Genomic DNA, 27,528 nt, shown 5'->3' on the forward strand with positions numbered 1-27,528 from the left:
CAAAAGGAGTTGTGAAGTTTCAGATATTTTTGTACTTAACTGTTACTTGGAAGCTTAAATTGGCAATCTGTTTACCCATAAGAATTTTGTTTAATCATTGGTTCATTATAGTAGGGTTACACTGGGGAGCAGACTTACTGGCAAAGAAAAAGCTACAGAAAATGAAAAATCAAAATAAATTGGAAGCGCATGATCTAATCCTCCCTGGTCCTCCACTTACCCTGACATTTTAAGTCATATGAATTTTTTAAACGAACATGAAAAATACTGGCCACATTTTTTATGGTAGAATAATTTTTTCAGCACAGCCTCACTTTTAATTTTCAGTTTTGCTTACGGCTTCCTGCTTCTAGGTAAATAATTGCACCATTAAAAAGAGCAAGAAGTGTTAGGAAGTAAGAGCTTGTGGTCAGATTTCTCAGAGAATGAATAGTGGAAAGTTACACACAACAAATTGAAAAACATATTTTATTGTGTGCTTTAACTGAGAAAATTTCACATTAGATCAGAGTAAACCCAATGTTAATTCACTGCTGACAGCATTGCTTTAGTTTAGACTGAACATTCCCTTCGACTGAACATTGCCTGGTGCTTTCAGATTGGCTTGTCTTTGTGCTTACCTTATTTCCCATTTGGTTTTCTTTTACTGTGGCCTATAAAATTCCTGTTTTGCTTTATAAGCCTGCACTCAGCGGAGATGCACCTCCACCTTTATCTAGTCGTCTAGGGAGAACAATATCCTGCTCAAAATGCGGCCGAGATAACCACTGTGGTGCACGTTTCTGTGACTGGTGTGGAGCCAAGGTATGCTCTTAGGCTTGGGCATCTGTAAAAAGGATTTTCTCTTTCTGTTGCATTGGCATTTGGCATGTGTGTTGACAGCCTGGCTTTACTCATCTATGACCTGCAGCAATTCCATAGCTCCATTCCCAGGAATCTTGTGGCTTGGGACATGTTTTTATATTGTTATTAATTAATTCCTATATAAAGCGCTATAGATGTGCAAAGCTCTGCAAAGAGAAATTAAAGGCGTGGGATGAAATTGTGATCCCTTAAAGTCAGAGTGTCCAAACTACCATTGCTTTCCATAGGGCTAGAATTTCACCCTATCCCTTGCCCAAAAGAGCTTTTACTTAAATAGTCTGTGAAAAGACAGCCCCTTGTTATGTATTTCTGCAATCCTATTTCTATTTATTACTGTAACTTCTTATGCTAGATTCACCTCTACCAGTATGGGGAAGTTCAAACTGTATCTTCTAGGGACACACAAAAAATTACAAACTCTGCTATATATAAATATATATGCCAGTGAAATCATGGGTCTTCATAGGAGGGACTGGGGAGGAGTACACGTCATAGAATATTAACTGAGATGCTTAGACATTCCAGAGCTCCACAGTACTGATAACGGGGTTTCCAAGGGGTGAGAAATATTTTAAAAGTGCATTTGATATTAATACTTTTAAGGTTGGTGGGCCTGGAAGTTAAACTATGTAGCTGCTGATTCCATCTGCAAAGCCTTACCTGTGCACGGCCTCACTCTGCCTCAGTTGATTATGATGAGTTGTACATTTGGTTTGGCTTTTGACAGGATATAAGCCTGGTATAAAACTTGCAATCAAGGTCATCAGTCCAACCATTATAATCGCTACTATTCTAGGTTTTTTTAAATTCATGCTCCTTGGTTTAATGGGTAACTTTATTTCTGGGAGTACAAGAAGATAGATCTCCAGAGTGGTACATATTTATGTGCTCCTATGGTAACAATAGTTTCATTGTACTTTTCAGCCAGGTCCTCCTCCAAGCTTCTTTAGTTGTTTTAAATGTGGTGCAAGCAACCATCCGTATGCAAGATTCTGTGGATCTTGTGGTGTTTATATTGAGCCTCCATCAAGACTGGGGTCTCAGAATAGTATGCTAGGGGGTGCTGGAGATACCTTTGTGTTTTCTGAGGTAAGTCATACAACATCACAGATGAGACTGAGATCATAGTAGGGAGACTAGTATCCTCAATTGGTGCAATTTGGCGTAACTCCAGTGACTTCTTCCATCTGAGGATACCATATTCTGCTGCAGATATTCTGTGAACAGAATAAGAGGTTGCATACATTCACGGAGGGAATTGTTTGCTGTGGATATTTACTGATCCTTAAACTTACTACATACAGCAAAATGAGAAGCAATCTCGTCTTAAAGTATATGCTCTTTAAGTATTTTATCTGATTCTGACAGAATCACTCACAAATTATATGTGGCTTATTTAAGGTTTTCTTTGATTAATGCATATACTGCATGGATTTAAAATGATGTTTTAAGAGAGGACCATAATACATAGGAAGCACAGCTGCTATCAGAATATAAGTCAATCTCTGCATACACGAAATAGGTTAAATGGGTTTTTCTCAGTATTAATGATATATGAGGGTGGCATTTTTTCCAAATGTTAACTGTAATTCGGCATTATTAAAATTCCTCAATTAAACAGTTTGCATCTCTGATTGCTTTTTCATTCTATGATTGTTTTTTACAAATAGTTTCTTGGGTTTTTTTTTGTTGGTGATTTTTTTCTTGTATAAAGTTATATAACTATAATTACACTTTTATTATTACTTTTGTCATTTGGGCATTACCAAAGTCAAGGTTCAATGCAACAGAAAGAAAAGACAAAGGAACCCAGACAATTGGCCTGTTCTACCCATCCAGCAAACTCTTGGAGAAAAAGGAACTTGAACTGATTTCTCAAAAAGAAAAGCAGAAGAAGAGTGATCACCAGCCCCTACTCACAACCATCAGTCCTGGAAAAGGTTAGAAACTGTTCATGATGGCACATGATCAGCAAGGAAAATTTCCCTTTGTTCTGAAACAAAACTACAGTACTTCACCTTCTGTTCTTTTAAAATGGCTCCTCTATGGAATAATCCCTTGAAAGGCCACTTTTTTATATCATTACACTGGTCTGTCTTCCCATTGACACTTGTACATCCTGTGCCTGGTGCTTTGATCTGAGACCCAGCCTTTCTCTAATGCCCATGAAAGCTTCACTAAATCACCAGAGCTACATTAAAAGACCTTTGTGCATCCTTACCACCTGGCTGTGATGTCATCAAATCTCACAAGTTAAGGATCACTCTTGGTCAGTATTTGAATTGGAGACCACCAGGGAAAACTCAGGTTTTGTTTGAAAATGACATTTGTATAATCAGTGATATTATTCTTTCTGGCAATAGTGGCATTTAGTGCTGCTGGGAGGTGCTGTCTTTGGAAAAATATGTAAGGGCTTGTCTGCATAGGGACACGGACCAGAATGGCTATTGCAGAATGAACTGTGGAAGCAGATAAAGCTAAATTGCAAAACAGCACTATTATTCCAGAATAAAGTATCCACAAAGGGACCTATTCCAGAATAAATAAATGTTGCAAGCTATCTTGTTCTGCAATAACCATTCTGGTCAATTTCTCCATGTAAACAAAGCTAAATCTAACATCTTGATTATTTGTGGTCATTAAAAGTCCTTTATGATTAGGAATCCTAGCACCAGTATCCTGGCAAAATTCCAGTTAATGGCCAAAAGAAGCCTTTAGATAGACTTCCATACCTATATTTGGGTATTTAAATGGCTTGATTTTCAAAAGTGCTGAGCACTAGGCAGCTCCTATTGACCTCATTAATCTCACGATGTGTTCTGGTCTGTCAGCCTGGAGGCTATTATAACTTTTTAAGAGCTAGAGACTCTATACAACTCATGAGCAGTGGTTTGATGGGTTTGTTAGTTTGGGTTTTTTCCCCAGCTGGTTTATCCATTTGTAGTTGTTCTGTCATTCGGTAGAGTATCTCTTAGATTGCTGGTGTTTTCAGTGTGCCAGCTAAAGAACTGGTGAGAATGCTGTGGATCTCTAGTGTAAAAAAATACCGTAATGCATCTTTCAGGCCTTCCGAAATTTTTTGTAAATGTCTAAGTGCGGCTATTTTATTTTTAGCCTATTACCTGGAGAAAAATTCTTTGCACTCCCTTGCAGTGAGGAGTCTTCTCATAGTACCATTCCTTCAATGAGTAGAGTATTTGACTCAACATGTCAAAGAAGTTATTGTAGTCAGGATAATGGTAAGGGATAGTCCCAAAATAGGCCTGAGAAAATATTTAACTCTAGATAGACTTTGGGTCTGTGCATCAGAAGTATAGCTTTCACCATGTGAAAGAGAACTCCTTTCATAGGGAGGGGCAAGTTGGGAAGAAGCTTTGAATTGCTTTGTACTGCAATCAAACTGCACCAACTGACAGAGTTCAAGTCCCCATAAGCCTTTGCTGAAACCCATATATAATATACAGAGGGTTTATTGGCCGATCATTCTCCATTTGTATCCCAGAGACTTTGTCCAACAGCTCCATAACAGTTTGTTGTTATCCCACAGACTCAGCCTTCCACACCATCACTTTTGTTTCAGGCTCAGCTCCATAAGCAAGAAACGCTTGTACCAAGCAAGGCTATTCTGTGATACTCAGGCTGGTTTTAATTATGCTGCCCACACATGTCCATAATTTCTTCAATCCAACTGTATTTGTCTTGTGACATTATTGTTGAACTTAAAAAGCTAAATACAGAAATATTTCCTCCACAAACGAATCAGCCTCCTGCACTAAATAGACAATCATGCTCCCAGGGGAAAATATACAAGATTTCTGACCTGTGCTCTATTTTTTATGTTGTGTTTTCAGTTGGTTTTGAACAGGAGCCAAAAACACTAGCAAAGTAAATGTTACAGAGAAGCTGTCCCTTTTTTACTGTAATAAATAGTAAATCAGTCTGATTTAGGAGTAACCAGTTAATGACAACCTGAGTTCAGATGTTCAGTTAAGGCTGCCAGAAACCCTTTAAGATACACAACAAAGATTAGTAGCATGGAGCCAAGCACGCTTAAGTGTATTTCTGGCATCCAGGTTTTATGTCTTGATTTTTATGCGACGAGTACCTGGCCCAGTTTACCCCTGACCTAACCTGGCGCAGTTGTCACTGACTTTTCAGAAAATTGGATGCACAAAGAAGTAATCTACTTGTAAAGTTTAACTGTTACTTTAAATGAGTATTTCAGTCAGTGATTTAGTTGAAGGCAAAATGCTTCTGCTGTGGAAACTGTTAAGGGGAACAATTTGGGGTACTGTAGATATCAGTGTTGATCAATATCGTGTAAGCTTGCTGTTTTACTGTGCTGTAGTTTCTAAATGGCCAACAACTGAACTTATTGCTTTTTTTCTCCCTAAGTCTCCTTACTTTGATTTTCTTAAGGCCATAAACTTGGTGAGAATCATTCCTTTGCTTACATTTCAGCATTTTGTTTTTATATAATAAAATAACATTTGTACAGCAGCCATGCCCAGCAGCCCCTGTGGTACATACTGATATTAAAGCAGGAACGATTGGCATTTGTAATCTAATTACGTAGCAGCTTTGGTACAAGGAATAGCTTTTAAGACTTAGCAATAGAGTGGAGAGAAACCACCTAATATATTTTCTCTTCTGTTTTTGGCTTTTCTTATTAAAGTCACACAGTAACACTCTTGCTAATTTGCCTTTGTGTTCCTATTCTGGTCCTCGATCAGTGTTATGGCAATCTGGGGTGAAGTCAGGGTGACCTTACTGCTTCAACTAAAGGAGACTTGCCACACCTACAAAGTTTGTGTACTCTCTGTACTTTCTATAAGTGCCCTCTACAGTAAAGCTTGATGGATCCTGATACACAGCCACTCAAGGTTTAAAACAAACCCTTCCACCCCTTTGTCCACTCAACCTAGAATATTGCCTTGAAAATCATGGACTCAAATTACAAAAGAACTTAAAATAAATCCTTCTCTGACTTATTGTTTAGATTGTGGCAGCACTCAAAATGTGGAATCCCTACCTCAAAGTGATTGCAGTCTGATAGAGAGCAGACAGAAAACTGGGGAAGGATATACAACATACAATAAACTCTTTCATATCCAGCAGCTCCAGGACTGGGAGGTTGCCAGATAGTCAGATATTCTGGATAATAGCGGTATACCTAGCAATGCATAACACTAAAGAAAAACAAGATTAGATATTAAGAAACAGACAAAAATGTATGCAGAGCACTTTATTTACAAACAATAGTAGTATTGTACACTGTGAACTTACACTGTATTCGCTATATTTATTTGTATTATGAAAAACATAACTAAAATGTACTTATGATTAAAATGCTGGTTATTTGAGAATTCTGGATAATAGAATGCCAGATATGAAAGAGTTTACTGTATAAGCGTTAGGACTGGAATATGTAATGGCAGTTCCATACTGTTCTACTCTTGCTTGCTTTTTGCATAAACTGTCTCCATCTAGCCCCAAGATGCTACCTAGCAATTGGCCATTTCTCATAGGTCCTGTCTGATAAGGGCATCTGGAGAAGAGATCTGAAAGATAAGAAGGCACTTGTCAGTTGTGTCAGCTCAGTGAGACTTCGAGAGGAGAGGCGCCTATGGAAGAAAGTACACAGTCAGTTTCTTCTGGCATTAGTGAGTCAGTATTGATTTGTTAGAACTCCTCCCTTCCCCACAAACTGCACATCAAAACTCAGCCTTATCTGCACTTATTTGTGCTTACAGTCTCCTAAAAAGAGAGTATATGTCAAGGCATTAAGTATGTATCCATTAACACAGTCTATAATACAAACTGGAATTCCTTATTCATTGTTACAGTGTATGGAATTTTTAGACCTGGCTTCATTTTAGCTTTCTATAAGATCTACAAAACAAGCCAGATTTCCTGAAAATCAGTTTATTCATTCACTCAGGCACTAACATTAACTTGTTTTCTCTAAATTGTTTTGTATTTTGTGTCACACGGGACTAGCCTGAGTCTTTAGGCTCAATCCTGAATATGGGGGAGTGCATAGCTTTGCCATCCCTGGAAGAGTTCTGTGAAGGAATTAGGACTCAGTGGTCCACTCTTGATTCCAGGGGAAATGTATTATTTCACCCCTTTTTGGGGTGCAACTTACTTCTTTCCCTCCTCCTTGGTCAGCTGGATTTGTAACAGAAAAATGCAGCATTCTTTGTCCTGGTCAAAATCTACAATTCTTTACTTACTCTCTTTACACCAGTGGAAAGGTTACTGAAGACAAGTATTGAGTATTTTCTTTCATAACTTCTACTTTTTTAGGGTACTGGAGAAAACAGGTAGATCATGTCTGTGCTCATCTTAGAAGCTATGCTCAGAACAATCCAGAGTTCAGGGCTTTGATTGGAGAACCTCGAATGGGAAAGGTAAGAAATAACTTTTGCATCTATAATTTTTCTTGTGAAGTATCAAGGAACAATTGAAGAGAAAATCAACTGGATCAACATATTGTTTCATTTCTAGTAAATTAGCACCTAAAGCCATGTCTACTCTAGGCATGCTTTACTGGTAGAGGAATACTAGTGCACCATACCATCCTAGTGTGGAAGAAGCCATAAGAACAAAGCAGCACTTCATATCGGTATAGTAAAACCACTTCCCATGAATGAAATAAGCTATGCTCGTTAAAATGCAGCTTTGCTAGTAGTTACACCTACATTAGGGGTTCTGCTGTCACAGCTGTGTTGTTCAGGGATCACACACTTCTGATATGATAGGGATGCTCTGCCATGAAGGAGGCCTGATGTTAAGTAAGCATAGGCAAACGCATCTCTATCATATCTGTTGCATGTATTGTATTTATGGAGCACTGTGCACCAGTCTTTGCACATAGTTGTGTGAATACACACGCACATGTAAATGCAGTATCTGCAGTCATGGGTGTGAATCTTTCATGCCCTGTAAAAAATATTTTGCAATGAGTATATAGGGAATCATTAATATGACTTTAGATGTTTTACATTTTCAGTAATTCAGGTTTCTTTAGTTGCCTCAAATAATTTTACTTGCCTGTTGTAATTTTTTTCCCCTTTGTTCAGTTAAAATGGAAAGATTAATTTGTGTACGGTGGTATAAAGCTGTTGTGTGAATTAGTAGTCACTACTATTACTGTATTTTTACTTGTGTATGAATTGGTTCAGTTGATAAACCCTTTCAGCCCACAGCAGTACTACTTGACATTATTGACACTGTCTTCCTGTACTTTATAAGAACAGACCCTAACTTGTGCTTTTTTTTCTTATAGATTATTTCTGCTACAGTCCATGAGGATGGTTACGAAGTCAGTCTGAGACTAAATTATGTTCTTGCCATAAACAAGGTCAGTTTAGGGGACTAGTCTAATCACTTGAGTAGCTGACTGAGTCAATAGCCATTAGCTCAGTCTGAATATGTATCTGTAACTCTATTCTAGAATTTGTCTTAAAGAGGGTGTCACTCCTTTCTAACATGAAAGTCTTTTATTTTTCTATTTGAGCAACTAAACAGGAATCCCTATTGGTCAAACCAGATTTCGTGATCATGTTGCTGTCATCTTGAATTCTTCATTGCCAAGGCATCTTATAAAGTATGCTACTAGTATTAATATTCTTTTAGTTGGGAAGATTTTTAATAGCTTTAATACCATTTTCCTCTTGCTCTCGAGTTTTCCTACATTCCAAATTGCAGCCAGTTACCCTACAGTTGAGAGGCAGCACATGCCAGAATGTTTGCTAATTCTGCTCTGAGGCTCTGCATGTTCCTGCAATGTTACCTTGTTTACCCATGTTCTTATGTATAGTTAGACAGATTTATCCTCAGTCCTTCCAAGGAATTTTGGTTTAACTCAGAGATTAGTTCTGTTACACGGCGTCCCAATGGAAGGTGTGACAGTTGGCTTCTTATTGTCCTATCACATTTGACAAGTGATATGTTAAGAGATTCTTTTAACCAGTGTATAGTGCTTTTCCTTGGATGTGTATCGTCATTTCATAATACTGTATTGAAGTGGTGGTCAAGTTTTTGTATTAAAACAAGTGGTGAGTAGTAGCATGCTTTAACAATCTATTTCTGTTCCCACTTTTGAAACAGTATTAACTAAAGCCTGGTCTATGCTAAGGATCAAAGTCAATCCCAGATATGCAATTCTAGCCACACCATTAGCATAGCTAGAATTGATGTACCAGGATTGACTTTGTTCCTTAGTGTAAATCAGGGCTCTGCAGGCTCACACCGAAATCCCTTACTCTGTGTGATAGTATGGAGCACCAGAGTCAATAGCCAAGCCCAGAGAGATTGATTTTGCCGTGTCTTCACACAAACAGCAAAATCGATTTCTGGAAGATCAATTGTGGCACATCAAAGCATAAGACATACCCTAAGACTGAAGGTATTAAATTGCTGTTTATCTTTGTATAGGTATAACTTCCATGTCATGCCACTAAGGATATTACAGAATTATGTGAGAATCTGATTAAATGTCCACGTATTATGATTCCCCAGGATATTCTTGCTAGCAAACCAGTGAAGTTTGACAATCATTATCAACAATCGTCTGAGCATGTGACAGAAGGCAGAGGTGGACTGGATGATACTCATGCTAATTTGGGTGAGTTTTCCTATGTCTTTAAAATATGATCTAACTAAAACACTCAAGAATAGGAATCTGTCTCCTATGAATAACATGTTAAATGTTCAGGCAGGGAAATTTATCCATGTGCAGCAGGTAGCATGCAACATTTAAAACCTCAACATAGGACATAAGTGGGATTTAAAGCTGGGGTCCACAGTGGGACTTAAGCTTTGCAAAGCTGAACATTGTGGTCCCTGATGTTTTGGATTTGAAAAAAAAACACACGAAAACAACAAAGGAGTCTATAATGCCTAGTAAGGTGCCTAGGTTCCCTGTACAAACAATGGGGAGAGATAGGTGCCTTAGAGCACAATCCACAAAATACAGCATGCTAGGCAGGGAGCCTCCTAAATTCAACCAATGGGAGATGCCAATGAGGGGCTGTGCTAAACTGTTCCCCTCTCATACAGGTAGGCATCTACATTGGGGCTGCAGAGAAGCCCCTGTCTCTACAAGGTCTCTCTCTCCTGGAGTCAGGTGGCTTAGGCTCCTAAGGTGTTGGGCCTACCTCACTCCATACAAAGTGGCTGAAGGAGGAGGCGGTGTCACTGGCACCCATCTTATAATTTTCATCTCAGTGAATTTAGAGCACTCCCATGAGATGTGGGAGATGCAGATTAGTTCATCCCCACCCCCAGGGGTGCTGTAGCTACTGAGCTCTCATGTTGAAGTTGTTCCACCATGGGCTAAAAACTTAATAATCTCTGGGCCATACAGGGAATGACTGTGGTCCAGTGGCAAAGGCTTTGACCAGGCAGGTGAGATATGCAGGGTTAGTGGGCGGTTGTCCTACCCCACTGCCATGTGTCCAAAACAACCCCAAGTCACTCGTTCAAGGGGGTTCCCACCTTGCCTCAGGTGGGTGAGAGGCAACGATTCACAGTCCCCTCCTTCCCTTACCTCAGGCAGGGGCTGGGGGAAATCAGCTCAAAGTGAGTCCAGGCCCTAGCTCAGGGCGGGGCAGCAAACAAGCACAACAGTTTTGGAGGGGGGACTGCCACGTGTCCCAGGCTAGGTCTACACTAGGCAGGTAAGTCAATTTCAGATACGCAATTCTAGCTATCAGAGAGGTAGCCGTCTTTGTCTGTATCTTCGAGAACAAGAAGTCCTGTCGCACCTTATAGACTAACAGACATTTTGGAGCATAAGCATTCATGGGTAAAGACCCACTTCGTCAGATGCATGGCTGGGGCGGGGTTCAGAGTAGGATTTAAAGAGGAGGTCTCAGGAAAGGGGAGAGTCAGAGCTGACAAGGTCTATTCAGTCAGGGTGGAAATGGCTCATTATCAGTAGTATACATCAAGAGAGGACAAAACAAGTCAGATCAGTCGGGGGAATGTGGCCCATTGTCAGATTCTAAGGTGGAGGTATGAACATCAAGAGCAGAGAAACTGTTTTTTAATGGGCCAGCCACTCCCAGTCTCTGTTTAATCCTTAGTTGATGGAGTCACATTTGCAGATGAATTGCAGCTCAGAGATTCTCTCTCCATTTTATTTGTGACGTTTTTGTTATAGGACTGCTACTTTTAAATCTGTTACTGAGTGTCCAGGGAGACTGAAATGTTCTCCTACAGGTTTTTGTATGTTACCGTTCCTGATGTCTGATTTATGTCCATTTAGTCTTTTACGTAGAGACTGTCCAGTTTGGCCAATGTAAATTGCAGTGGGGCATTGGTGGCACATGATGGCATATATTATATTAGTAGATGTGCAGGTGAAAGAGCCCCTGATGGTGTGGTTGATGTTAGCTCCTGTGATAATATCACTGGTGTAGATATGTGAGCAGATTGGTTCCGGGTTTAGAGTTACTATGTTGTGGTTTATAGTTGCTGGTGAGAATTTGTTTAAGGTTAGCAGGTTGCCTGTAGGTGAGGACAGGGAGATCACTGTTGATGCGCTGGAGAGGCTTTAGCTGGGGACTGTATGTGATGGCCAGTGGTGTTCTCTTGTTTTCCTTGTGAGGCCTGTCTTGTAGCAGGTGGCATCTGGGTACATGTTTGGCTCTGTCAATCTGTTTCTTCACTTCCTTAGATGGGTATTGTAGTTTTAGGAAAGCTTCGTAAAGGTCTTGTATGTGTTTATCTCTGTCTGACGGACTGGAGCAAATGTGGTTGTACCTTAGTGCCTGGCTGTATACAACGGATCATGTAGTGTGCCCTGGATGGAAGCTGGAGGTGTGTAGATAAGCATAGCGGTCTGTGGGTTTTCGGCATAGGGTGGCATTTATGTGACCATCACTTATTTGCACAATAGCGTCCAGGAAGTGGATCTCTTGTGTGGACTGGTCCAGACTAAGGTTGGTGGTGGGGTGGAAACTATTGAAATCGTGGTAGAACTCTTCAAGAGCTTCCTTCCCATGGGTCCAGATGATGAAGATGTCATCAACATAGCACAGGTAGAGGAGGGAGACTGGGGGACGAGAACTGAGGAAGCATTGTTCCAGGTCAGCCATAAAAATGTTGGCATACTGTGGGGCCAAGTGGGTGCCCATAGCAATGCAACTGATTTGAAGTTATAAATTGTCCTCAAATCTGAAATAGTTGTGGGTGAGGACAAAGTCACAAAGATTCGCCACCATTTGTGCCTTTATCTCATCAGGGATAATGTTCCAAATAGTTTGAAGTCCATCTTCATGTGGGATATTGGTGTAAAGGGCCTCTACATCTGTGGTGGCAAGGATTGTGTTTTCAGGGAGGTCACCAATGAATTGTAATTTCCTAAGGAAGTCGATGGTATCTCGAAGAAAGCTGGGATTACTGGTAGCATAGGGTCTGAATAGAGAGTCTACGTATCCAGACAATCCTGTAGTGAGAGTGCCAATGCCTGAGATGATGGGGCACCCAGGATTCCCAGGTTTATGGATCTTGGGCAGAAGGTAGAATAAACCTGCTTTGGGTTCAAGGTGTGTGTCTCTGTAGATTTGTTCCTGCATCTGTATAGCTAGAATCCACATATCTGAAATCGTCTTGTCTTCAGTGAGTATTTCTCCTATTCACCTCTCTTACTCCTTGCGACAGGAAGGTGTACAGGGGTCTACTGCTGACCCCAGACAAATCAATTTTGCATCTCTACCAGCTGTGCAAAATCAAACTCCAGAAGAACAACCCTGACTGGGGATTTGGTTTTGGCTATATTTGACAAATGAAACAAGTGATGACATGTAATCCTAAGGCTCAATTTTCCTCGCAGCTCCTGTTGTCTTCAGTAGAGTTCTGAATGCTCAACACGCAAAAATCAGGCCACCTGATACTGAAGTCTGGCTTTTTTGTTTCAACAACCATTGCCATTTAAGATCAATACATGGCATGTATATTATCATGGTGCCTTATTTATTTCAGAATGCTTTTATATATACCTACAGAGACCAGGTGGGAGACATAATTATTTTTATTGGACCAGCTTCTCTTGGGAAGAGACAACCTTTCAAGCTTGCATCTGAAGAAGCATTTTCTGTAAACTTAAAAGCTTGTCTCTGGCCATCCAACCCCTGCTCCCAACAGAAGCTGTTCCAATAAAAATAATTACCTCACCCACCTTGTCTCTCTGCAACCAGCATGGTTACAACACTGAATGTATACACTCCATTCAGTTAATACTGTCGTAAACCAATTCACCTGAGATTTGGGGTGTAGCATGATGCATGGAGTTAATCTGTTTTCAATGCTATTCAAATCCAAGACATTCCAGTGCAAATGGCCAGTACAAGGGGCAATTTAAGTGGGGTTTAGGCTTCATGCTGGCCCTCTGGATAGGGGTTGATTTCACACTGCCACAACCATGCACAAACATATGTATCTATAGCTCATGAATTCTTGTTACACCCCCGGTATCAGTTTGTTTTAACTCTGAATTCTCCCATTTCAGTGTCTGACGAGGGTTACAGCATCTCAACTCCCAGAGAAAAAGTAAAAAGAACAAAGACGACAAGAAAGTTTCTAGAAAAAGAAGATAAGCTATCTGTATGTACATAGTACAATCTGGAGAGTGTAGGAAGGATACCAGGACTGTCCAAGTGCTAAAGCTGATAGATAAACAATAGAAAAACTAGGCTGCTTTTCTTTAAGCATCTTTGAAATGCCGTGGTCTAGGTCTCTGAAAACATTTTGGAAGGAGAAGGCAGAAAATAGTCAAATTGGGTTAAAAAAATGACTTTTCTAAATACGAATGGTTGGTTGGCATGTATACATTTATGTAGAGACTGGATTTAAGTAAGTTTTCCCCGCTCTCTGTATATATATATTTTTAAACTAGATAGCTTTTTGTTTTTAACCAAAGCATCAGAGTCTGGACATCATGCAAGTAGTATTTCAGACCCATTTTTCTCCCTTTGAAGTGAATGGTAGCACTCTAGTTGGAATGGGGTCAGGTCCAAAATCTGTGTCCCTGTTAACAATTGGGTGTGCTATAGCTACGGAAAATGTATTATGAAAAGCTTTAAAGCCAAGATCTGTAGTTGCGAGAGGACTTGCCAAGTTACACTGTAAGAAATGTAAAATGAGTACTTGAATCTTCATAGCTTTTAAAAACATAAAAAAACCCCAAAAAAACCCAGTAAACTGATTCAGTGCAAAAATAAAAATATGTCCATTGAATTTTACCCCAATTAAAAGACCCCATTTCTGCAAGTCCTATTTCACAAGAACCTTTATATGGCAGCATGCCAGGGCCAACAAACAGGTTTTGCCTGCTCACATGCTTCCTTCACTCCCTGCTATTTCAGTCTCTTATGGGCTTAGTACATGGGTCCTCAAACTTTCTGCTGCTAGGGCGACATTGTTTAGTCTGGCTCTCATGGTGGGTGGGAATGGGTCAATTATAGAAATTATACACATTTTGTACATAAATCTAAAGGTGTAAGACTAGTCCTACCCTGAGGATCTTTCAGTTAACAGACATGACAACAGAAGGTGAAAGTTGGTAAGTGTGGATAGTAATTTCATCTTTAGGGTACACATAGTCAGGTAAGTAAGAGCTCAGGGAAAAGCAAAAAGGGTGGAAGAGGTGCTGGTGTGAGGGAAGAGGCAATGGAGAGCGAAGATGAGGTTGGAATAGGATAGGACCCAGGGGAAAGAGGGTGGAGAAGAGTCCTCCTTAAAGGGTTAGTCTTCCTTTGCTGCATCAAGTCTAGGGGTTTGCTTTTCCATAGATGGGGGTACATGAAGTTCCTTGTTGGAACTTAATCAAGTAGAACTTCAGTGCTAGAACACAACAGTGAAAACAGTTTGCATGAGGAGCAATATATCCTGCAAGGCAAATGGTCCAGTGGTTAAACTGTATTTCTGTGTTCCTGTACTTTAAAATTAGAGTTGTTAAACTTCTTGGCCAAAAAGCAAATACGGCTCAAGAGTCTCTTAAGCAGACCAAGTCCAAAACTCAAGACCTCCTGTACTCACAAGAACTGCCTCCTAGAGCAGCCATAAGCACAGCTGCCTATAGCTCACAGTGGCTACACTTAGTCATTCCCAGCCAACAGGAGCTGTGGGAAGCAGTGGCCAGTGCATCTCTACAGCCTGCCAAGCAATTATGCTGATGGGCTGCACATAACTGTAATGCCACTGGACTTGTAGAGCCAGTCAAAATGCATGGGTGGGCCAGATGTGGCCTGCAGGCTAAAGTTTGGGGACGCCTAGCTTATCATGTACTGAGGCTCAGTCATAAGTCACTGTGCGTGACATAAGTCAATGTGTGGAGTTTAGTTTGATAAGACTTCCATACGTACATACCTCGTACAACTGGAAGGGGGCCTCCAGAGGTTGAGTGCAGTCCCCTGCCCTCTTGACAGCGCCAATCACCCTCCCTGACAGATTGTTTTAACCTATTTGCCCCAGATCCCTAAAGTGGCCTTAAGGCTTGAGCTCACAACTCTGTTTACAAGGCCAGTGCACAAACCAGAGCTATCCCTCCACCCTTTTACTGTATGATGTAAATATCATGCAGTGTACTTTGTAAAAATAAGGTGTACAGATTAAACTGTCAAAGATGTGCACATGCTTATCCCTTGCAGAGTATTTATTTGTCAGTGGGTCTACTGATGCTAGTAACATTAAGTACATGCATAAGTGCTTACAGGACTGAGACGTGAGCCATATGACAGCTGACAGTAGCACCCTGCCATTCAACAGTTGCAGGGAGCAATTTTATAAAATTTGTATATGAACTAGTGAGGTTCAAATACGTAAAGACCAAATTCTGCCCTCAGCTACATTTGCACTACTCTGCCAGCATGTATCCCAACTAATCTTATTTCTACTCTCCATATTTGCAGCCTGAGGCTAGAAAGCTACTGAAAGAAGTAGGTCCAGAAGGTGAAGGAAGAATTTCATTGGTGGAACAGCTACTTGATGAAGTAAGTTTTAAAAAAATGAATTTCTAGTTAAGGCTCACAAGACATATCCAGGCCCCTTGTCCATTTACTTCATGAATGTTAGTCCTGCTTCATGTCTATAACCAAGTAAACTGTTCCAAGAAGGTTAGATCACTGCAGTAGAGCTTTTAGGCCCGGTTCCTAACTTCCATTGATTTCAGTGGAAATTAGGAGCTTAAGGGAACCTCTGTACTAGAAATACTACAGTGGCACTACAGCAGCTGTTAGTGTAGCATAGACACTTGTTACACCAATGGAACAGGTTTTATCAATGCTCTAAATCCACCTCTGTGTAGTGCAGTAGCTAGGTTAACAGACAAATTCAGTCATCCTAGCAGTATTACAATGAGCCTTAGGACAGCTTAATGACATAACACAGGGTATGACACTTTTCCCAGCCCAAAACATAGTCAAGACACTAACTTTGTATTGTTGACCAACCCTTATAGTTTCAAGGATCTGGGTCTTACTGCCACCACTTTGAAAGAAAATGAACTTTTAAATTAAAACAAATTGTTTGTTCTTTTCTAAAATACTTAACAAGTTTGGTGTGATCTCACCAACCACACTAATAAGAAAAAGAATAACCTTTTTTGAAGTCCTCTTATGCATTCAGGGCAAATCCTTAGAAGTCACAATAATTATACTGCATGACAAAATACAAGAACAGGAGCTCTAAGGTGAAACCAGGTTGTGGAGTTCTACTAGCCGAATTCATAATCGGACCACCATCGCCACCTCTGCCTGTAGTTGTAATCAGAAAGCAGCTGCAATGTCATTCCTCCAGATGGGTAGAGACCTTTGACCATCCCTCCTGATTGCTTAGGTTTTGTGCTGGGTGCAAGCAGGAGGGCCTGACGAAGCTCAAAATACATGAAAGTTGAAATTTCCACTCATTTTTCTAAATATTCAAGTAGATTTGAGAGCAATTACCAGAACATGTGGCAACGGAAGCAGAGGGTTTTTTTTTTAAATGTACAGTAAAACTCTGGTTATCTGACAATCTGGACCAGCCAGTGGTTGGATATCTGAAAATGTTGGATAATCGGGTGGGTAGGTCATGCAGCAGGAGACCACGGGGGCTACATGGGACCACTCTGAAGAGCTGGCAGCCAGCCCCACCAGGGGCAGGCTGGCGTCCACCAGGAGTGGCTTCCAAGGGATGACTCCCTAGGCAGCAAAGCCTTTGCAACCCCAGGTGGGCAGCCATCCCCACTGCTAGCCCCACATGCAGAGCCCCAGCTGGGGAAGTGGGCTGCCAGGTGCATGGTGCTAGGGAAGATTCACAAACCCCCCAGTTATCCAACATTCTGTTTCATCCTACACCATTTTGGGTGGTGTCAGATAAGTGTTGGATAACCAGGGTTTGGCGGTAGTTTGAACCTGTATAATCCAGACTTCCCCAGTCCACCAATGCTCTGGGGCTGGCATCAGTGGTCCTGTACGTGCTCCTAGACTGGAGCAGTCGGGGGAAAACTGTCAATCTAGGGTGAAGAGCATTACAGGACCAGGAAGCAGGGCAGCAGAGCACTTGAAGTCCAAAGAGCAGAGGAGGCAGCCTTGATCTTCCCTAGTCAGGTCCCATGGATGCTGGATGGGGGTGGTTCAACCTGTATTGAAATCAGGAGAAGCAAGTTGAAACACGTACAGCTTGTGAGAGCTAGTCTTCCTGTTGTACATTCCAGGGAGCTGACCCTAACTGCGCCAACAATGAAGACAGACCTGCTTTAACAATTGCTGTCCTAAACAGACATGATGAAGTGGTTCCAGTTCTTGTGCAGAAAGGTGCTGATATTGACCAGCAGTCAGGACTGTAAGTGGACAATTGCTAATAAGAATCTTCTCTATACAGCTTAATTGGTATGAGATCTTAAGACTTCCATTTTGCTAAAAGCTTTCTTTAAAGGTAACAGTGAATCAGATTTTCAAAGCTAAACACACACCTGTACCAGTCACATCCACAGTCCGCCCTCTTCCCTTGCTTTCTGTGGCCAGCTTTGAAAACGGTACAGTTTAGCTCTACAAAACTCACTCCCCAAACTACCTGTCCCTGGTAGTTTTCTTTCTGTCCTCTTTTCCCTCTCCCCACCAGTCATCTCTCCTTCCAGTGTTCTCCTGCCCATTGTCCACAGCCCCAAACAGACACTCCCCCACACCTCACTGCATATTACCTTTGCTGGTCCTTGATGGCAATTGATATAGAACATTCTAAGAAAGATCATGACTTAAATTAGAAATTGAGTACTCCCTATTTTCCTTCCATACAGGCATAACAACACTGCTCTTCATGAGGCAGTTTTACTTGGATTACAGGGAAAGAAATGCATTGAAGTCTTGTTAGGGTAAGTTCGGCTGCTGTGGTATCCAGTACAACTCTGGGCTACGTGTAAGGCACATGAGGAATACGCAGTAAACTGTGTGGGCTTCATCCTGTGAGGAACTAAATGTCCTCAGCTTACATTGACTTCATAGCATGGCATATATGTACAAGAGGACCCAGGGCTAGATTCTGATAAGGTCACTCGCATTACAACATAAGTAAGCATCAGAATCTGACCCTATGTGATTTGTTTTTGGGGTCTAGCACTTGAAACAGATTCCTTTTCTAAAATGACTTGAACAACTTGTTCTTTATTTACAGCTGCAATGCAAACTACAAAAAGAAGAACGAAAGAGGGCTATCAGCATATGACTTGGCACTGAAGACTGGGAACGAGGAAATAATTTCATTGTTCACTAGTAAGCTTGGACAAGGAATGCTTGACAAATTGACCAAACCCAAGAGTATCAGTCTGGCCCTAGCTTGACTGCACCTTTCTTATCCAAGGTGGAGCTGGATACTATGCATTTGTAGTTTTTTTTTTTTTTTTTTTTTAAAAACAGACTACTACCAAGATTGTTTTGTTTACTGACTACGGCAAGCAAGCAGTAGTCTGTATGTGAGAGTTTGATATCAATATCTTTCTTGTAAGAACTACAGGATTGAGACTAAATTGAGTAATTGTACCTTAAGATTAGCATGCTGTTGGAAGTATCTTAAATGGACTATTCTCCACTTTTCATATTTTAAAGTAAAACATGAATTATGTCATCTGTTTTGATAGGCAAGATTAAGATTTCACTACAGAATACTAATTCTGAGCAGTTAAATAAATCATTGGGTATTAAGTTTCCTTTAGATGTTTATTTGTGACAACCTGAGAAAGTTTCTCAGGAGATTTGCAGAATCATAAGAAATTTAGAAAAACAAGCCTAATTGAAAGCCAAACCAAAGCATTCCAAGTCAATTGTAGTTGCAATCCCAAATGCTCAAGATTATTTTTGAAAAAAATCTTCCTTTGTTCTTAACTATACATCCCTTTGCTCCTTGCATGAAAGCGATCTGAACTACCATCTCAGCACAGAGACAACTCTAAAGAACATATATACAAGTCAAACACTGTACACATGCAAGTCGCAGGAGCCTAGGAGACCAGCTTCTCAATATCACGCCGTGCACGCTTCGATTCTTCCTTAAACTCCGTCACTTTCTGAGAAATTTGATTTTTCTGGAAAGATCAAAAATAAAATTCCTTCAGCATAGTACAGGCAGTATTGTGCTCAGTTTAGTGGGAAAAGGACTTCAACTCAGTATTCTCCCACAGGCCAAAAGCAGGGAAATGTAAAGTGACATGCTGGCTGGACCAACCAATATGTCAGAGGGGAGAGTAATGAGGAAGAGTATCCTTGGTAAGGAAGCTGAATTCTGTCCTCAGAAAAGCACTTAGCTGGAAACTACATTAACCTTTTGGAATGGGTGACCAAACACACCCCCATTCTGAACTGTACATACAATCATGTTTCTCATGCGCTCCTTGTCCAGTTTCAGGAACTCTTGCAATGTCAGGTCAGCAGGATTCTTACGAAGTGAGAGAAAAGCACACCCAGAGGAATGTTTCCTGTGTTCCTCCCTAGGAAAGGGATACCAGGCTCACGTTAAAGGCAAACGGATGTACTCGAATGCCAAGCACTTCAATAGTTACTTGTTGTCACCCTGTCCTCTATCATAGCAGTTCTAATTGGCATCCTTAGAGACCGCACAGGGAATCCATAAAATACATGAAGAAGTGATATGTGGTGAGCACTTGGAGTGTCATGACCCCACCACCAGATGTCTGCCTTTCATTTGGCTCTACTCCCTGAAGTGCTCATGTAACAGGGCAGAGCAGTGGTGTCTCTCAATGGCTAAACAGCCTACTCACGGACTCAGTGATATGAAGTGTATCCTGCCATCATAAGGGGTCACCATCAAAACATTCAAGAGGCTCAGGAAGGAAGTTCCTCCTCCACTTTCTGACTCACCTCAGCAGGCCACTCACCTGTCTGAACTGGGTAGAGATGCAGTAAAAAATTGCAGTCACTTCAGAAGAGAGCTCTCCCCTGCCATTAGAATAGGATGCTTCAGTCATTGCATCCATGAGCAGGCAGCTGCAGACACACTCCTGCAATGGCCTGCTACATCACCACTTCAGGCAGCACAGACAAATAGAAAGGCAGAAATCTGGTGGAGTATAGCTCACATTTCCTCCTGCCCCTGATTACTCTCCCCTCCCCCACTCCACCTCTGGATAGGCTGAAGTAAGAAGCAGGCACATCCATCTCAGATTTTTTGTTTTGTTTTGTTTACACACACAGCTTCTTACTAAGAGCACATGTTTAGACAAAGTACACACTTTTGTCAGTTTCTCATTTGCAGGTGGGCGATTAACACTGCATTTAGAAAAGAGGCAATCAACAGGGAGTTTAAGGATCACTGCTCTACCATGTCTACTACTGTGTGGAGAGTCACAGGTGCTTTGCTCCCACATCCCACACCTGTAATAATAAAATCTCTCAGCTTACTGGTGTTTTGCTACACCACTCCACAAGTAAGGCTCAGCTGGCATTTAAATCCTACAGTGCTTTCCTTGCTCTCAGCCATTCGTCTCCCCTCTGGGCTCAGTCCCAAAGCCATAGCAATAGGGCTATGGGTCCAGGGGCCTACTTAAAGGATATTAGTCCTCAGTTCAGATTCCTGCTAATTGAGGAGAGGAGACCACAACGAGGTCTCATTTGGCATAAGCGAAAACCAAGGTGCTAGAGAAGAATAAAGCCAGGCACGTTCCAGGTGCAGACTCTCGGTGTTATGGGCTGGCTTGTACAGTCCCTTACTCCGGCTGCACTCCCTAGTTTTGCTACTCTGGCTGTTGGTGACCTTCACGCGCCCCGCCAGGCCAGAGAGAAAGCCCCCCGTGGCTCCCACCCTGGAGGTCAGAAATACGGCGCAGTACAAATTCAAGGCCCCTCCTGAGGGCGCGCAGAGGACCTTAGTCCCGACGCTCAAGAGAGCCTCGGGCCCAGCTCCAAAGCAGCCCCGGGCAGCAGAAGCGTCTAGTTCTCCCACGACTAGTACCACTCGCGGGCACCGCAGCGCCGTCCAGGCGGCCCGGGCCGGCTCGCCTCAGCGACGGGCGGCTGAGGAAGAGCGCGACCCCGCTCCTCCGGCGCCCCGGCTTGAGGGGCAGCGCCTCCCCCGCGGCTGCCGCCCGGGGCAGCGCCTTACCTGGGCTCGTCCTCCGGCTCCCAGCCCTCCAGCTCCTTGAAGCAGAAGAAGCACTGAACCACGTCGGGCCCGTTCTCGCTGGGGCGGTGGATGAAGCCGGCTTCTGCCATCTGGGGGCGGGGGGAGAAGGAAGGGGATCAGCACGAGCACCAGCACCGACTCCCGGCCGCCGGGGGCGGGCCGGGCCAAGGCGCTCGCCGCGCGGGGCTCCCCGCTCCCAGCCTCACCCGCTCCGGGGTGCAGGCGCAGCCCTCGGTGAAGGGCCAGCTGCGGTAGGTGGCCAGGCGGGTCTCGCTGAGGTAGAGCTGCCACTCGGCGGGCAGGCGCGCAACGGCCGCGGGGCACCGCATCGTCTTCAAATCCTGGCGGCGGCGGCGCGAGGGCTGCCGGGAGTGGGCGGGGCGCCCTGGGAGCGAGAGTGGCGGCGCGGCCGCGCGCCGGAGCCGTTATAGCGCGTCAGAGAGGGGCGGGGCTGCGGGGCGTGTCGGGCTGCGGGCGGGAGGCCGCTGGGGGGTTTGACGCGGGGGTTGCGGCGGGGCGGGGCGGGGCTGATGGGGTGTCAGGGTCATGGAGATTTTGGTGTGAGGTAGGGCCGGAGGGATCAGGCTCGTGGGAGGGTTGTTGTGAGGGAGGAGCTGGAGGGGGTGTTGTGGCCACGAGGGTGTCAGCTTTGTGGGTGTTTAGATGGCAGAGGGGCTGCCGGGGGTGACCGGTCTGTGGGGGTGTTGACCTGAGGGGGGCTGTGGGCACTGGGGCCGAGGGGAGATGTCAGGGCTGTTGGGGTGTCAGGGCAGGGGCTTTGCCCGAGGTGGAAGTGTTGCTCTGCTTTCCCCCAGCCCTGTGGTGTGGTGGTTTGGGGAGCAGGGGCTCACCGTGCCCTGGGGACAAGGGGGGAGCCATAACCGCCACCTGTTAGTCTGACCCTGTAGCAGAAACTGAAAGCTGGAGTCAAATAGGATGGGTATGTGGGTGGGGATCGGGCCCTTACAGGAGCAGGCAGGAACAGGTGAAAGCTCAGTTGATCCAGTTTGCTTCTGGTGTTTTCCTGAGCACCCTGGTTACTATTATTTGTTTTATCCTCATGCCTGGGACCCCACTAAAAACCAGGTCCTCTTTATGCTTGACAATGTATAACCAAAAAGACAGTCCCTGTCTCAAGAAGCTTATGATCTAAGCCTGAAAGCCAGTGTTGTTTACTGCTGCCTCATGGTGAAATTTTTATAGTGAAGGAGGGAGTGAAACCCTTCTATAGGTTAATTATCGGAGGGGTAGCCGTTTTAGTCTGGATCTGTAACACCAACGAAGGGTCCTTCTATAGGTTGTAGTTGCTGAAGTCCCTCTTCTGTCTATCATGCAGGAAGCTAGCGTGGTCTGCACCAATAGCAAAGACTGACAATCAGACCTGCCCTAATAAAGTGGATTCTGTTTTACAGACTTCAAGGGAACTTGTGGGTGAGTGGGAGTTGTGGCCTATTTGAGGGAAAGGGTTGCTGATAGGCTGGCTGCCCAACTGAGGTTGAGTTAAGATTAAGGTGAATATTCTGAAATACATGACGGTTGTGCTAAAGATGAAGTGTTCAGGGAAGTTGGGATATACATTTCTGATTGTCTTAACTTACTTTCTTCTGTTTGGTATTTACATACAGAACAACCTTGTCTAATGCACAAAGTGGTGCTTTTGTGTATCCATTTATGTGTGCTGATTCCCACAGAATAACGCTACAAAAATGATTTTAAAAAGAATGCCACAATCTGTAGCTGTCCAAATGGAGTAAGTGCCTGCTAAGATCAGTACTGCATTTGCAGAGTAAATTAGCCATTACTGGCGTGTTCTTCTTGACTCCTGTAACTTTAATAACTAGTACTGTGAGGTACTCAGCACTTTAGGCTCATCTCTAACAATCCAGTTAAAAAAAACCAGCAGTCCAAAGTGAGTTTTGTTTTGTGAATGTTTACCACAATCGACAGCTGCATAAGTGCTTCTGCATGGGTATCTATAATTCACAAGAAATCAGAAGTTATGCTGCCTATTTTGAGGAAAATAGTCAAAACCATTTTCTCAGCTTTAATATAATTCATTGTAAATATGCCTGGATATTACACAACTATTTTCCTGAAAACTTTCAATGACTTTTACATGTTTGTTCTGGATCATCTCAGGATTTGATGGCTGCCATCACAGGTCACATAGGCAGGTGCCATCTTGTCGCATAGTGCTGGTCGGCAGGACTGTTGCAAGCCGGGGGGGGGCAACTCCCCAGGCCCTGCCCTTGCCCTGCTCCACCCTCACCCTGACCCTCTCCTTGACCAGCCTGGCCAAGACTAACTGGGGCAGGGTGCTGCAGCAGGCAGTCTCTCCTTGGCCTCCCTGCCCACCCCTGCAGTTACCAAATGGTGTGAGCAGAAGCCTGCTCCCCTCCACCTGCTCCCTCCCAGCCCACTGAGCCCCACTTCTCTGTGAGCAGTGAAGCAGAGGCCACTTCCCATGGCCATGGAGCGCTAGAGCTCAGCAGGCTGGAAGAGCACAGTGGAGCGGAACAGGCTGCTGCTCATGCCACATAGGGAGTGTGGGGCAAAGGGAGAGGATGTGACCACTGCTACTGCCCCCATGTCCCAGGCCCTGCCCCAGGTAATTCTCTCCCTCCTGGTCCATGCATAGTCCCTTGATATCAATGGCTAAAGTCCCATTATGTTCTGTAAAGCCAATAGTCCCCCTCTGCTGGTTGGCTCCAGAGCCAAAGTTGAGCAGAAAAATATTGTTTTGTTGTTATGGGCTGACCATTGTCTTTTTTCATTCTGTCAGGACAATAACCTTTTTTTGCAGGTTTTGTTTCCAGGTCAACTTGGCAGAGAATATTCTCCGGCTGAATGACTGCTCTATCAGCGTGGTAAGATTTTACCGTGATCTTTTGTCTGCTGCTATTGATACGGTAGGCTCAGACACTTTCTACACTGCCTTCAGCTTCAGCTTCAGCTTCACAGGCCACAGTGATAGACTGCCAGACTGCTAACAGCTCATGGACGTGGTGGATCTGAGTGATCTTTTCTGCTGCTGCAACAACAGAGTAGTGTCTTGGGGATGTATGCAGAGTAGTGTATCCATTTCAGCTACAGCTGCTCTGAAGGTGCTGGGAGTGCCTTGAGGCATATGCTCAAGGAGCACTGTTGCTTAGCCTTTGGAATTTTTGAGTAATTTGATTATGCAATCGCTACATTGTATTGTTGTTGCCTAAATGACCTTTTTTTTTCTGCACAGGTATCCAGTTTGTGCATGAAGTTACAATGACGGCACATAAAAATGGACACGCAAGAGGGGTACACATTTTTACCCATGGACTTTGAGTCCTTGTGTTTAAAAAATTATTCTCAGGGAAAAGGTACTGCCAATTATAATATTTATTTGCAAGTTCAGTGAACTATGAATTATGTGCATAGTATAGAATAAGAAACCCCTTAATGTTTCTTCTTAAAAAGGTGGAATATTTGACACCAGTGCAAATTTTGAGAAATACCCACTAATTTTGGGTACCTCAATTTTGGGTGTCCAACTTGAGACGTCATGGGCCAGGATATTTGGAGGGGCAGCGCCACTGACTTCAGTTGGAGCTATGCGCATGCTTAGAGCCTCTGAAATTCAGAATGTAAGTGCCTTTAAACATGTACAGATAATCAGAGATGGCTGCTGCAAATGTAGACCTTCACTTTCAATAAAAACTATTTATTTCTGCAAAGAAATCAAAACTACTTCATCTTGCCTATCCCTGTGTCCAAGAGAATATGATTGTAATCCAGAGTCTCAACATTAGTTCCCATAGACCAGCAGTTCCCAACCTTTTCAAGGTGGGGACCCATTTTGAAAATTAGGAAGAGTTGGTGACCCAAGACAATTCAAAATGTGGGGGGGAAGGTTCTCCCCTGGGAAAAATGCACCACCCACCTCATCGTTCAAACCCCCTCTCAGCTCCAAAATGCCCCCACCCCCAGCTTAAACCCCTCTGAGCCCCCCATCTCCCTCCCCAAGCTTAATCCCCTCTCAGCTAGGGTTGCCAGATTTTTGGAAGACTTATGCAGGAGAGGCAGCAACCACATGGGATCCCAGCCAAGGCTGCCTGTGCTGTATAAGATTTCCAAAACCTGAGTGGGGGGCAGGGACCCCACAGCCCTGTAGTTGGAAGCTGGCTGGGGTACAGAGCCCAGGCCAGGAATGCCAGCTGCACCAGCTGTGGGATGGGAGGAGCCCACCGCTAGAGTCTAGCAGGGGCATGGAGTCCGAGCCAGCAGCACCAGCTGTGGGACTTCAGTCGGGTGCAGGGGAACCCCCTGCAGCCCTCCGGCTTGAAGCCAGCTGGGGCATGGAGCCCTAGCTGGCAGCACCAGCTGCAGGACCCCAGCTGGGTGTGGGATGGGGGGGCTGGACCCCCACAGTCCCCTAGCTTGAAGCCAGCTGGGGCACAAAGCCCTGGGCCGTGTCTACACGTGCATGCTACTTCGAAGTAGCGGCGCCAACTTCGAAATAGTGCCCGTCACGGCTACACGTGTTGGGCGCTATTTCGAAGTTGAAATCGACGTTAGGCGGTGAGACGTCGAAGTCGCTAACCCCATGAGGGGATGGGAATAACGCCCTACTTCGAAGTTGAACGTCGAAGTAGGGCACGTGTAGCCGATCCGCGTCCCGCAACATCAAAATATTGGGGTCCGCCATGGCAGCCATCAGCTGAGGGGTTGAGAGACGCTCTCTCTCCAGCCCCTGCGGGGCTCTATGGTCACTGTGGGCAGCAGCCCTTAGCTCAGGGCTTCTGGCTGCTGCTGCCGCAGCTGGGGATCCATGCTGCATGCACAGGGTCTGCAACCAGTTGTCGGCTCTGTGGATCTTGTGTTGTTTAGTGCAACTGTGTCTGGGAGGGGCCCTTTAAGGGGGCGGCTTGCTGTTGAGTCCGCCCTGTGACCCTGTCTGCAGCTGTTCCTGGCACCCTTATTTCGATGTGTGCTACTTTGGTGTGTAGACGTTCCCTCCCAGCGCCTATTTCAATGTGGTGCTGCCCAACGTCGAAGTTGAACGTCGACGTTGCCAGCCCTGGAGGACGTGTAGACGTTATTCATCGAAATAGCTTATTTCAATGTCGGTACATCGAAATAAGCTATTGCAATGTAGCATGCACATGTAGACGTAGCCCTGATCAGCTCTCAGCCTTCCCTGCTCCCCATCTGTAGGCTTAAACCTCAGCCATCCTGGTCTCCCCACTTATCCAAAAGGGGAGTTCCATGCTGCCTTTTCACCCTCACTGTTCCTTTGTTGGGCAACCTCCTTTGCTGCCTGGCTACCCTGACCCCCACCACTCCTTTCCACCCTCATGCGGATAAGCAGGTCCCTGCCCTGCAGGCTTAAATGGGACTCATTTGAATTGGTTTCAGGGTGGGATCCCTCCTGCCAGCTGTTAAATCAAATAAATTGAATTCCATTTCAGCACCACAGGGCAGGGGCTGGGAGCAAGTGGCAGCTCTAGAGCTGCAAATGGCTCATTAAGAGCCACATGTGGCTGGGAGCTGCACGGCTTGTGATCCTCAGAAAATCTAATCATGACCCATAGGTTGGGAATCCCTGCTGTAGACTCATGGAAAGAGATCTGTTCTGAGCTGCAAACAGATCAACAGAAAGCTGCATTGTTTTTAAACTCAGAGCCCAATCCCACAGAAGAAACCGTCTTGTTTGTCTACCACCAATTCATGAGTGAACGATGGAACCATCAAGGTTTGGAATTACTCCACTTATCATCTAGCCATTCCACTAGGGAGAGAGTGGGGCCCCTTGGTATACTGTCACTTGGACAATGCCTTGCCATTTGGGATACGTTGTGCGCTTGGCATTGAACCCATTGCCGTTACGGATATTTTCTCATCTATGAGCTTTAGAAGCAGATAGACATAGGTTATGGCTTCACTGCAGTTAGCCAAAGTGATCAGCAGGTGGCAGATGTGTGAGTGGCCACACTGTAAAGACATACCCCAGTTACTGCAATCTATTCTCACTGGGATGTCTGGGGTGGGACACTGCCCATGGTCCTT

At 44.0% G+C, this 27,528-nt stretch overlaps 2 protein-coding genes and 1 long non-coding RNA gene across 3 annotated transcripts in view; 2 read left to right on the forward strand and 1 right to left on the reverse strand.

Moving 5' to 3' along the window:
- The window catches only part of DZANK1 (double zinc ribbon and ankyrin repeat domains 1), a 37,956-nt gene extending 19,192 nt beyond the window's left edge, over positions 1-18,764 (forward strand). The window contains exons 10-20 of the mRNA XM_074989308.1: positions 682-804; positions 1,789-1,953; positions 2,636-2,804; positions 7,174-7,277; positions 8,156-8,230; positions 9,391-9,496; positions 13,385-13,479; positions 15,786-15,866; positions 17,570-17,697; positions 18,152-18,226; positions 18,526-18,764. Coding sequence (XP_074845409.1) covers positions 682-804; positions 1,789-1,953; positions 2,636-2,804; positions 7,174-7,277; positions 8,156-8,230; positions 9,391-9,496; positions 13,385-13,479; positions 15,786-15,866; positions 17,570-17,697; positions 18,152-18,226; positions 18,526-18,691 — 1,287 coding nt within the window. The 3' untranslated portion in view covers positions 18,692-18,764. The remainder of the gene's footprint in view (positions 1-681; positions 805-1,788; positions 1,954-2,635; positions 2,805-7,173; positions 7,278-8,155; positions 8,231-9,390; positions 9,497-13,384; positions 13,480-15,785; positions 15,867-17,569; positions 17,698-18,151; positions 18,227-18,525) is intronic.
- BIRC5 (baculoviral IAP repeat containing 5) lies at positions 18,732-21,816 on the reverse strand. Its single transcript, XM_074989307.1, has 4 exons — positions 21,693-21,816; positions 21,466-21,575; positions 19,717-19,834; positions 18,732-19,432 (listed from the first exon to the last, which is right to left on the reverse strand). The coding sequence occupies exons 1-4, from the start codon at positions 21,813-21,815 to the stop codon at positions 19,349-19,351; spliced, it is 435 nt and encodes a 144-aa protein (XP_074845408.1). The 5' UTR covers position 21,816; the 3' UTR covers positions 18,732-19,348.
- Positions 21,817-22,023: 207 nt separating this feature from the next.
- LOC142010178 (uncharacterized) lies at positions 22,024-25,237 on the forward strand. Its single transcript, XR_012644714.1, has 4 exons — positions 22,024-22,051; positions 22,823-22,917; positions 24,290-24,353; positions 24,722-25,237. It is a non-coding gene; the product is annotated as an uncharacterized LOC142010178 (long non-coding RNA).
- The last annotated feature ends 2,291 nt before the right edge of the window (positions 25,238-27,528 follow it).

The sequence above is a fragment of the Carettochelys insculpta genome, chromosome 3 (genome assembly GCF_033958435.1).
Source record: "Carettochelys insculpta isolate YL-2023 chromosome 3, ASM3395843v1, whole genome shotgun sequence".
In the NCBI taxonomy this organism is placed as follows: Eukaryota; Metazoa; Chordata; order Testudines; family Carettochelyidae; genus Carettochelys; species Carettochelys insculpta.

Excerpts from the sequence above, each read along its gene's own strand:
- BIRC5 (XM_074989307.1), bottom strand. The coding sequence starts at position 21,815 with ATGCGGTGCCCCGCGGCCGTTGCGCGCCTGCCCGCCGAGTGGCAGCTC. Across the intron at positions 21,576-21,692 it reads GCGCCTGCACCCCGGAGCGG|ATGGCAGAAGCCGGCTTCAT; the intron begins GTGAGGCTGGGA and ends CCCCGCCCCCAG. Across the intron at positions 19,433-19,716 it reads AGCGCATGAGAAACATGATT|AAAAATCAAATTTCTCAGAA; the intron begins GTATGTACAGTT and ends TGATCTTTCCAG.